At 43.7% G+C, this 12,269-nt stretch overlaps 1 protein-coding gene across 1 annotated transcript in view; it reads right to left on the reverse strand.

Moving 5' to 3' along the window:
* Positions 1 to 489: 489 nt before the first annotated feature.
* Positions 490 to 12,269, reverse strand: part of DGKI (diacylglycerol kinase, iota) — a 323,066-nt gene continuing 311,286 nt past the window's right edge. Inside the window, exons 33-35 of the mRNA XM_006861237.1 lie at positions 6,708 to 6,744; positions 4,713 to 4,812; positions 490 to 606 (exon numbers count right to left, since the gene is read on the reverse strand). Coding sequence (XP_006861299.1) covers positions 490 to 606; positions 4,713 to 4,812; positions 6,708 to 6,744 — 254 coding nt within the window. The remainder of the gene's footprint in view (positions 607 to 4,712; positions 4,813 to 6,707; positions 6,745 to 12,269) is intronic.

Consider the following 12,269-nt stretch of genomic DNA (forward strand, 5'->3'; position numbering starts at 1 on the left):
TGGAGGTTTCCAAAGACCTTCAGACAACCCAATGGTCTCCAACGATGGAATGGAAAGAGAACAGAGACTATCATATTCATAAAATGGGTGGGTAGTTACAGTGGAATGGTGCGGTTGGGGGGCACGATGAGTGTGCTGAAGGAGGAGGGAGTAGTAGTACCGTTCACGTGGATGCCCTTGGAGTCTTTGAAATAAACTATACGGTGAGCACAGAAGTTCATGCTACTTGCTGGAAGCAGTAAGGATCAAACTTTGTGGACAATGTCATGTCATCCACGCATCTCCAGGTGTCCTGCCTCATTCTCAACGGGCTGTCATGTTCCCTGGCTTGTCCTAGCAGCCCTTAAACTGGTGGCATGGTCTCAGATAGATTCTTGCAGGAGAGAGACAGGCCTGTGGATTCCATCAGCTTCTTCCAGGGGAGTTGCCCAGCGGCTGTGAGGGCACAGTGTCATGTTTACTCAGGTGCTCTTCGCCCGTCTACCAAGGTCAAACAGCCGTTTCCAGGTCCTCGTGGCCAATGGCTTTACAGTTCTGATGGCTTTCTAGGTAAGCAGCCAGATCCAGGTCCCCGGCTTGTTGTGCTCTGTCTTGAGGAGTCTTGCCCTGTAGGGAACAACAGAGCAAAGGAAAGACATCAACACTAGGGGTAGGTAAGAAACCAAACAGACAAAACGAGAATCTCAGAAATGCTGCTAATCCAAGATGACTTGGGAATAAAGATCTTTCTAAGTTTCAAGTGTTAGTGCTTCTAACGCTACTCCCAAATCTGTTCTCTGACAAATCATCACAAACCTGTGAGGGAGGTCTATTAAATGGGGGAGACTCTCGGTTTGGGCAGCTGGGGTTTACTGCTCAGGAATTGGAGGTTCAGCAAGTTGAGTTGAGGAAATGGGAGCAAACAGGGACACAGCGAGTTCTAGAACTCACAGAGCCTTTTTTTTAGGGGGGGGGGGATGAAAACCCACTCACTGCTATAGAGTTAACTCCAAATCACAGAGACACTATAGGGATAGAGTAGAAGTGCTACTTAGGGTTTCTGAGAATGTGTCTTTACGGGAGTTTCATTTTTCTCCTGTGGAGCAGCTGGTGGATTTGAACTGCCAACCTAGTGGTTCATAGACCAGCACTTAACTCACAGTGCCAACAAGAATCCTTTGATTTGGGGAGGAAGGTAGGATCCAAATCATTAAATAGAAACATATGCAAGTATTGCTAGTTTAAGACTCGATTTATACAGAACTTGGAACCAACAAACAGACACTGAGAGGAACGAACGGGTAAGCAAATAATGAAGGCTTTTCCTACTGGTCTCCGGGCCTTAAGTTAAGATCTCCCCATCTTCTAAAAACCTCACCCCTCAAAAAAAATGGTGAGGCTTTTTTTTGTTGTTGTGTTTTCAATGTTAAATAATGAATGTTAATTTCAAAAAATCTTAGCAGAGTAGAAAAGTACAAAGATTTATATAAAAGTCACCAATAAGTCCACTGAATTAAGAGAAACATGGTTAACCATCCACTGAGTAACTATGTTGTCTTTTTCTATACTTCTCTATGTAATTATTTTACAGAAGTAAAACTCCATTTTATTTATACACACACACAAATACACATATATACATACACACACACACATGTATCATGGTGCTATAGAATAACCACTGGACTGCAATGACGTTTGAATGTCAAGGTCACCAGTTCAAACTCACTAGCCGCTCCTCATAAACCCTAAACAGGGTTGATATGAGTTGGAATCAACTTGAAGGCACATAACAATGACAACAACAACACATACATAATGTTGTTGTTAAGTGCCATCTAGTAGGTTCCCATTCATAGCGATCCTGTATAGTAGAAATAGGGAACCGTTTTCCTACCAAACTTTACAACACCATTTGCAGGCCATACAAAATTGTCAGCTTAAAAATGAGCCTGATGTATTTGGTCACGCATTTCATTAACTCACCCCTAATGTGATGGCTGGAGTCCTGGTGTGGTGCTGTGGGACAAAGCACTGGACTGCAAGGTCAGTTTAACCACAAGTTCAGCATTTCAAACTCACTAGCCACTCCTTGGAAACCCTATACAGGATTTCTATGGGTCAGAACCGAATTAACAGCTCTTAACAACAACAACAATGTGATGGCTGGAACTGTGATTGCCTTGGCAGGGCCAGACCAAATGATTTCGTGGGTCTTATATGGCCTACGGGCTGGACATTCCTCTCCCCTGCTATAGAGGGTTTCCAAGAAACAACTGTGGGCTTGAACTGCAACCTTGAGGTTAGAAATCCAGTACTTATCCTACAACACCATACCAGGGCTCCTACATGTATACAGGCATGTGTGCATATGCGAGGATGCTTCAAAAAATTCATTGCAAAAATTCATTATCTTTTCATTCTATTTTTCTGTGGACTTTTTAAGCATCCTCTAATACATCTACACTTCTCTCTATATGTAGGTAGATAGATAGATAGATAGATAGATAGATAGATAGATAGATAGATACCTAGATATAAATACATAGATAGCTAGATAGATACCTAGAGATAGATAGATAGACAGATATCTAGTTATAAATACATACATAGATACATAGATACCTAGATATAAATACATAGATAGATACATAGATACCTAGATATAAATACCTAGATAGATACCTAGAGATAGATAGATAGATAGATAGATACCTAGATATAAATAGAAAGATAGAAAGATAGATAGATAGATAGATAGATAGATAGATACCTAGATATAAATAGATAGATAGATAGATGATAGATAGATAGATAGATACCTAGATATAAATAGATAGATAGATACCTAGATATAAATAGATAGATAGATAGATAGATAGATAGATAGATAGATAGATAGATAGATAGATGATAGATAGATAGATAGATAGATGATAGATAGATAGATGATAGATAGATAGATGATAGATAGATAGATAGATAGATAGATAGATAGATAGATAGATAGATAGATAGATACCTGAGCTCCTGGCTGGGGTCAGTGGTTACATGCTGAAACACTAACCTCAGTCAGAGTTCTGGATGCTGGTGGGTTACTAGGGAATGGACAAACCACTAAGCAATGGGCTCAGAAGAGAACAAGCCCAAAACTAACGTGGTTCCCTGGACGGCAGTGTGGAACACTCCCAGGGCAAAAACTGCCCCGTATGCAGGTTCTCATCATTTAAATCAGTGAATAGAGCTGAAGTCATTAATTAGTAATGCTTTTAAGTCCTTAATCCAGATTCCAAATTTAGATTAATCGGTATCTGCCTAAACCATCTTCATCTCTGTATCAAATTCTTCTCTGTCCCTCTCTGCAGTCAAGCATGTTGTCCTGGCTCAGAGTCTACCCAGCATGCTTTGCAACACTCGGAGCTCATCCAAGAGCCTCGCTGAATTCATGTACTATTGAGTTTTCTGTGCCTCAATGTAAGTGTTTCTCTCTGTCTGTCTGTCTCTCTCGCAAGCTGCAGCCCCACGTCGACTCTACTAAACTATGCTCTTCCTTCATTGCATCCTGCAACCTGTTACTCCTGGGTATGCAAATCAGAACACCTCACAGGCAGCCTTGCTCAACAGATTCCTTCAGCTTCCTTACCTCCCCCATTGGCTCGCTCTGATTCAGGTTCACATATATATATGTCCCCCACCCTCACCACACACCCACACTGTTAACATCCTGTTAAACCATAAACATACTTTGCGTCCACATTTACATGGTTTTTGTTGCAGAAAAACCAACCGTGCTCCATACTGTGTTTCAGTAGGTGTCTCCATGAGGCAATACAACAGATGCTGTTAATCAGACGGGTCCCTCTGTGGCCACGGGGTGGGGGGAGGGTGGGGCTGGGGGTTCTGCCACCAAATATGGACTGACCTGTTCACACAATTCTGGCCTGGAGTCCCAAAGCAGAACTGAGATCAGGACTTAGCTCCTGTGACTGGACATACTTACCTTTCTGTCGATTTCAGTTCCTGTATCTATAATTGAGGATAGTAATTCTCACCTACATTCTGCCTACATCTTGGGATTAATGGGGAGGGGGGGCAGGACCCTGTGAAACAATCAGTAAATTGGGTCCCAGTAAATTACAGAACTTAAACTACCTTGGGTTAAACAGCTGATGGGGGAGTCACAACGGAATTTCCTACTAACCAGGCCAGTGTGTTTGAACATGGACCATCTCCCCACAAGGCTTGGTCAGTCTTCTGCACAACCGACCAGCAAATCAGCTCTTATTATCAATTCCCTCTCACAAGGTCACAAGGACCTTCCCACCCCCCACCCCCACCCCCGCGTGCCTCAGAGTACAGGTGTGCATGCTGGGTTTCAGTGGCTGATGTTTTTGAAGGTAAGTCACCAGGCCCTTCTTCGGACACACCTTTGAGTTAGCAGTGGGGCCCAAGGGTTAACACAGCACCCCAGGGCTCCTTTCCGCAGGGGACCGGAGGGAAGTTTGGGGGAGGGGGGCGGCACGTTCAGAGTTTATAAAGCAGCACAGGCAAACACACACCTCCCTTTGTGCGCCCACGTTTCAAACGCAGTCTCTCTAAATGAAGCACTTTATTTTTTCCCCCTTTTTCCAAAGTCCCAGGCACAGAAAGGGCGCCTTTGCCACTGCCATTAGTGAAGGCATGGGTCAGCGCTGGTGCCGGGGGCGGATGTTTGCGCCGCGCTCCTCAGTTACCTTGGAGTCGGTCTTTCTTAGGGCTGCGCCCGCGTCCACCAAAAGCTGGCACACAGCCCGGTTCCGCTGGCAGGCGGCCTTGTGCAACGCAGTCTCACCCCTAAATCAAAGACGGAATGGGAACCAGCTGTGAGGGGGGAGGGCATGGGGGGCAGGGTCTGTATCCCAGTGGAGCTGAGGTGCTGCGCCCCCCCGCCCCTTTCCCAGTCTGCCCCAGAGGAGGGAAAGGGGGTTCTAGAAGCTTGGGTTATCTCTCCCCTAATTCTCTGGTAGCGTTTTGGTTATGAATCCGGCTGCTAACCTCAGGGTCAGCAGTTTGAAACTACCAGCTGTTCGGCGGAAGAAAACCCTGTACAGGGTCACTATGAGTCGGAACCAACTCCACGGCACATAGCAACAACAACTCTGTTATCTGCTGTTGATTTCTGTTTTGTGTGCTAGAGTACAACTGCCTCATAGGGTGTCCTTGACTGTTATCTTTATAGAAACAGATTGCCAGCCCTTTCTTCCTCAGTGCCTCTGGGTGGGTTTGAACCTTGGTTATCAGCCAAGGTGCCATCCAAGGAACTTTAACTATGATATCTGATGCTAACCTCTCTTCTAAGCAGTGTAGGCTAAGGAGCCTGGCGGTTTTTTCAACGACTGATGTATGGAGTCCTGATGTGGCACTGTAGGATAAACACTGGACTGCTAACCCACCAGCCTCTCCTCAGAAACACTATACAGGGTCACTATGAATCAGAGCTGACTCAATGGCACTTAACAACAACAATGTTTGATTTAGGTAATACTTGGCTATTCTAGGAACCAACTCTGTATTTGTCTGGGCAAAGTTGTGGGGGAAGGGGGAAATGGGACTTCCATGAAGCCCACAAGAACAAGAAAGGAGAACCCAGGGTCTTCAGACCTACAATGCTAGGCTGTGGCATGGAATAGACATGGGCCCAGCCTTGGAGGCTCTTCCTAGAGCTCAACTGCACAGTCTCAGGCTAACTCAGGTTCTGTCTGTGTACAGTCATTGTGCATTGTAAGTGTGGGGAGGGCAGCCACAGGGGTGTGGGGGAGGCAGATGTTGAGGAGAGTCCAGGACCAGAGACTCATGCTTCAGAAAGCCCAGTTACCCAAGTGGGACAGGGGCTGGGGAAAAGGACCCCACCTACTCCACCTATGATGTACAGGAACCCTGAATTCCAGTGTGAAAAGACTCTCAATGCCTAAGTATCTCATGCAAATACAAGCTAATGTCAGAAATGGAGCATCCACAACCTTGCTGACAGGCTGGGTGGGGAGGGGGGCCAGCCGTAATCAGTTAAGGTTGGTTATTTCTAGATTCCCCAAACCTATGTCCCTTCCCATTGACCCCCATTCTACTCATTCTTACTTTCCCTCCTTCCTACCTACTCAACCATGCCTCTACCCTCATGCCCTGTCAGAATCTATTTGTGTCTACTGTCTCCTATAGGGATTTTATTCTCCTTTTGGAAGGGGGAGCTATCCTGCTGCCCTGGGAATAAGATAGCTGAAAACAAACATTATTAATTAGGGGACAATCCCAACACCAATCATGTTGTCCAGCAGGGCACCCTCTGAGAATGACAGAAACAGGGAAAACTGTCTGTTCTCCAGTGGTTGGTGGCACCTGTAGCAGGTTCCATTCTAGATACAACTGTGATGGATGCTTGAGGGCATTACGGCTTTGCCTGGAGCCCCAGCTGAGAAGGAGGGAATTCGACGGGTGTCTATGTGGACTTTTTAGGCCTTCAAGAGGTTCCAGTGCAGAAGTACTGGACCTGTGGGAGGCGCTAAGTGACGAACAGTAATGACACCTACTATTACCACAACACCTGTCACCACCGTTCACTGTGATAGACTCAACCTTGTACAGGTTGGATGTTTAATGTGTGACACGGATACACCTATTATAGACCCATAGACTTTCATCCTTCTCCTTGAAGAAAACAATCGAAGACGACTGTAAGGAAGGGCAACACTCACGTTTCGCTGTCAGCCATATCCAGTAACTCAGAAGGCCCTAGAGGAGAAGAAAGCAAGATGCCCATCAGAAATAAGTTTAAAACTTTACCATAAATGGGAAAATTTTACCATCATAGTATGAAATTCCCTGGGAAGCAGAATAAAAAGGAGTCATTTGATAAGCAGGATAAGTAGATAAAGAAGAGAGAGGAGGATGAGGAGCTGTGGGTGTCATTATCTCTGAAGAAAGAGGAATTGCTCCCTCCCATTTGTCAATTTCCCAGCCACACAGCCAGGGAGTCCAGAATGGGAGACAACGCAGTCTGATCTGACTTCCCCCTCAGGAAGCTTCCAATTGCCAGTGTTGTTAAGTGCCTTTGAGTCCCTACTGACTCAGCAACTTTCCAAGATGCGGCTGGTGACTTTAAACCGCCACCTAGTGGTTCAAACCGACCTTGTGGTCCAGCGGGCCATACCAGGACTCCAATGACATGACAGAAATAAAATGATCCTCAACTAAACAACCGAAAGATAATGGAGGGACTAGGAGGGAGAGAGGACCTCTTTGTTGCCTGAGGAAGGAAGTGGGTTTTGAGGATCTGGTCCTACATTCCAGCTGCATACAAGGGCACACAGATGTCATGTAATCCAATCACCTTCTTTTAGAGATGGGGTACATGTCTGCTTTTTATAAAAATGTTTCTTCCTTTCTAGGAATTTACCAGGGTTGAGATAGAAGGGAAATTATTCACTAGCTAGAGGGTAGACACATGTTACCTTGGGTGATGGGGAAGGCAATATACAACAAGAGGGAGGTTGGCACAGGCAAGAGGAGGGCAGTGGGAGACACAGAGAGGAATGTAAGAACTGAATGGATTAGCGGCAAATACTTTTAACTGACGGTCCATGGAGGGGATTGCAATCATTATAATGAAACAAAGTAGGGTGAAGGTGGTGGTTATGTGCTTTGCACAGTTCTGACTCACAGGGACCTTGCATAGGGTTTCCAAAGCTGTAAAACTCTACAGAAGCAGAAAGTCTTATCTTTCTCCCACAGAACAACTGGTAGTTTCAAACTGCTGACCTTATAGTAGCCCAACTCATAACCACTACGCTACCAGAGCACCTCAAACAAAGTATATGGTTTGTTAAATGTAAGACTGATTATCTGCTCTGTGAATCTCCACTCAATTCACAATAAAAAGCTTTAAAAAAAAAAAAAAAAAAGCTTCTTCCAAGACAAGGAAGGAATGCAGTACATAAACGTTAAACAATTAAAGATGCTTCTAAAGAGAGGAAATATTCAATAAGTTTGGCCTTTCATTCAACCAGCAAACGCTGCCTGGAATGCCACCTTCCCGCCTTCTGTTCCACTACCTAGCTTCCAATCCTTTCTGTCACCCAGCAGAGATACATGTCTTCCATCAAGCCCTTTGCAACCCCACCCCAAATACCACATTCAAGGCCCTTCTTGTGTTTTCCTTCACTTCGCATATTAACCCCACTTTCCATAACTGGGTCAGTCATACAATTTATCATCCAAATTGGGACTACCCCAGGCTAGTGGGATATAGGGTCACCTTATTTATCATGACACTTGTCAAATTGTATTAAAACCAGCTGCTGATTTCTCTAGCTCTCTTGGACTCAAGTAAATTCCTTGAAGTTTTCTCCCCTGCCTTGTCTATCACCATTTCCTTCTTTGGTACTTGGCATGGAGTCTGTCACAAGACAGCTGCTTCAATATCTGGTGGAATTCATCAACAAATTTGCTTGGAAGTGCCAAACATGGTTCAGTTATTGAATGCTTTACCATGGAAGTATATGACTTTCTTGTCTTTAGAAATGGAATCCTGGTAAGTTGCTCTCTGTTTGGGTGGGTATCAATATCATTGAACATGCACTGATTTAGAAAAGCAAGAAGAGATTAAACTACTGAAGTTCACTGTCTTTAGCATGAACCTGTCACTTGTGAGCACTGTCACATCACTTATGACTCAAGACGGCTGCTTGTGAGGGAGCAGGGCAGCGCCAAGGGTTTTCTGGGTTACAATCTTTATGGAAGCCGATTGCCAACTCTCTTTCTCCTGCAGAATTGCTGGGTGGGTTTGAACCACTAACCTTTTGGTTAGCAGCCAAGTATTCAACTGTTGCACCACCTAGTTTGGAACTGTCCTCCCTCAATTTGGTCCCCAAGTTCCATTTGTTCACATGAGCTCAACTGGTAACGGCAGGACCACCCAAACATTTCTCAAGCTTCCCCAGCTCTGACACCTTCTCACTCCACTCTCTCTATCCAGAACAGTCCTCCCATTTCTAACCACAGTCTGAATCTTCCACCTTGTTAAGACCAGGTCTTCGGGAAAGACCACATGGGACTGAGAGTCTTCCTTCTCTGAGTTTCCATAACACTTACGTGGTCTGTGAATTGGCTTTTCAAATGCATACCTTCTTTTCTTAAATATATTTTTCTAAATACTTTCAGTGTAAAAATGTTTACAATTTTTTTTTTTTATCCTTCTGTCACCAATTCTGCATTAAACATTGAACTCATTCAATTTCCCCCCAGTCCTGGGCGCCTAAGGAGACACAAGCAATGTTCTCACTAAACAGGACAAAGGGGTGCCACACAGCAATGAGGTGTCAGGGTTCTGGAGCCACCACCTTGGTTCAGAATTCCAGGAACCAATCATCGACACATTCCCTTAATCTCTTAGTCACTTGGTTACCCTATATTTCAACGGGGATTGATAATAGTCAGACCTCATAGGGCTGTTATGAGGTTCATGACTTAATGCATGTAATGTACTTTAAAACAATGCCTGGCATACAACTGTGGTTGCTAGGTTGGCATTGAATCACTTGTGACTCATAGTGACCCTGTGTGTAACAGATTGAAAGGGTGCCTGGCCCTGACCCATCCTCACAATTGTAGTCATGTTTGAGGCCACTGTTACAGGCTCTGTGCCAAGCCATCTGATTCAGGGTCATCTTGCTTTTCACAGACGCTTTGCTTTACCAAGTGTGACGTCCTTCTCTATGCTTGATAATATGCCTCAGGTGCACGAGACAAACTCTTCCCAAACTCCGAACTAGTAAACCTGGTTGTGTTTCCTCCAAGACAGAGTTGTTGTTTCTTTACCTTTTCTTTCTTTCTTTTGGCACTTGGTCATCCTTATTCATTGTCCAGCTTTGGAGAACACATGAGGCCATTGAAAATATCATGACTTGGGTCAGGCCCACCTAAGTCTTCCAAGTGACATCTTTGCTTTCTAACACTTTAAAGAGATATTTTACAATTTGCCCAATGCAGTATGTTGTCTGATTCCTTCTTTTTTTCCCAATGTTTTATTGTGAATTATGTGATGGTTTACATGGGAGAACATTAGCTTTACATTCATCCTATTGTATATTGTTTCTTTGCTATGGTTACAATCCCCTCCATGCATCATCAAACAACCAAAGGGTATACCCTGCAAGCCTGCCCCCCAGTTGTCAGCACACAGCCCCTCTCTCTCTCTCTCTCTGGGTCTAAAGTCCCCAGCTGCTCCATCTCTCCATGTCATCATCTCTGCCTCCATCTCTGGCATCACTGCTTCTCTGGGTAATGTTGTCTGACTTCCTGACTGCTGCTTCAACAGGCATTGATGATGGATTCAAATAAAAGGGAATCCTTCACAACTTCAATATTTTCCCGATTTATTATAACGATGTTTACTGGCTCAGCTAAGAGGATTTTTGTTTTCTTTATGTTAAGAAGTAATCCGTACTGAAAGCTGGAGTCTTCGATCTTCATCAATAAGTGCTTCAAGTCTCCTTTGCTTTCAACAAACAAGGTTATGTCATCTGAATGTCTCAGGTTAATGAGTCTTCCTCCAATCCTGGTGCCATGTTGTTCTTCTTATAGGCTAGCTTCTTGAATTATTTGCTCAGCATGCATATTGAATAACAATGATGAAAAGATACAACCCTGGTACACACCTTTCCTGATCTGAAACCACGCAGTAGGTCAAACGACTGCTTCCTGGTATATGTACAGATTTTGCCTGAGTTCAGTTAAGTGTTTTGGAATGTCCATTCTCTGCAATGTTATCCATAATTTGTTTTGACCCACACAGTTGAATGCCTTTGCACAGTCAATAAAACACAGGTAAGCATCTTTCTAGTATTCTCTGCTTTCAACCAGGATCCATCTGACTTCAGCAAATGGTACCCTTCATTCCACATCTGTTTCTTAAGCCAACTTAAATTTCTTGCAGTTCTCTGTCATACTTTTGCAATAGCGTTGGAATTCTCTTAAGTAAAATTTACTTACGTGTGATTTTAGTAGTAGCTGATAATCTTCCCATTATGTTGGACCACCTTTCTTTGGAATTGACATGAATATGAGCTCCTCCAGTTGATTGGCCAGGTAGCTGTCTTCCAAATTTCTTGGCATAGACAAATGAACACCTCCAGCACTCCGTCTTTTCTTTGAAAGATTTCAATCTGTATGCCATCAATTCCTGAAGCCTTGTTTTTTGTTTTTTTTTTTACATTTTTTGCCAATACCTTCAGTGAAGCTTATATGAGATACTTTAATACCATTATTTATTGATCATGTGGTATTCCTGGAAGGGTTGGGCATCAACCAATTCTTTTTGATACAGTGACTCTGTGCTTCTTCCATCTTCTTTTGACTATTCCTGCATCATTCAATCCTTTGCCCATAAGATCCTTCAATATTTCAACTCAAAGCTTGATTTTTTAGTTAGTTCAGCTCGAGAAATGCTGAGCATGTTCTTCCCTTTTGCTTTTCTAACTTCAGATCTGCATATTCCATTATAATACTTTACTTTGTCTTCTCGAGCTGACCCTTGAAATCTTCTGCTCAGCTCTTTTACTTCATCATTTCTTCCTTTTACTTTAGCACACCATACGCACTGTGTTAAGTTTAGATATTATGATATTCTCTGCTATGACAGCCCAGTTAGACTAAGTCAAGCTTTTGGAACATCAGGGTTATTACTGGGGATCTGAAGACAAGTGAGTTGTTTGTAGGATGTAGGATTCCAACCCTGGGCTGAACTGTACAACTTCATGGGCTCCCTTCTGACCATATTTGAGATGACAGAGTCCCATAACTCCTCATTTTCTGGCCTTCCTTCTCACCCTGCTTGCTCATCTCTTAGGGTCCCATCCTGAGGGCTTGGGGCCTGATTCTACCTTCTCCACCTAGTGCCTTCCATTTGACAAACAATCTGGACAGCCTGTCTAATTTTCAAATCAAAGTAAATTATTTTTATTACAAAAGCAGTTTTTGCTCATATTAGGTGATTTTAGGTAAAACAAAAAACAAGTATAAGGAAAAAAATAATATTTACCTTAATGGCAAAACCCAGAGATGATGATGTTATCAGCTGTCACTAAGCAGATTCTGACTCATATGAGTGATCTCATATCCAACAGAACTACGTCTTGTCCTGGCCTGTCCATCTTCATGATGGTCAGAACTACCTGCTGTCCAGCCTGTCCATCATCATGATCCTCAGTTAGAACTACCTGCTGTCCAGCCTGTCCATCATCATGATCCTCAGTTAGAAC

The sequence above is a fragment of the Chrysochloris asiatica genome, unplaced genomic scaffold (assembly GCF_000296735.1).
Source record: "Chrysochloris asiatica unplaced genomic scaffold, ChrAsi1.0 scaffold00041, whole genome shotgun sequence".
Lineage (NCBI taxonomy): Eukaryota > Metazoa > Chordata > Mammalia > Afrosoricida > Chrysochloridae > Chrysochloris > Chrysochloris asiatica.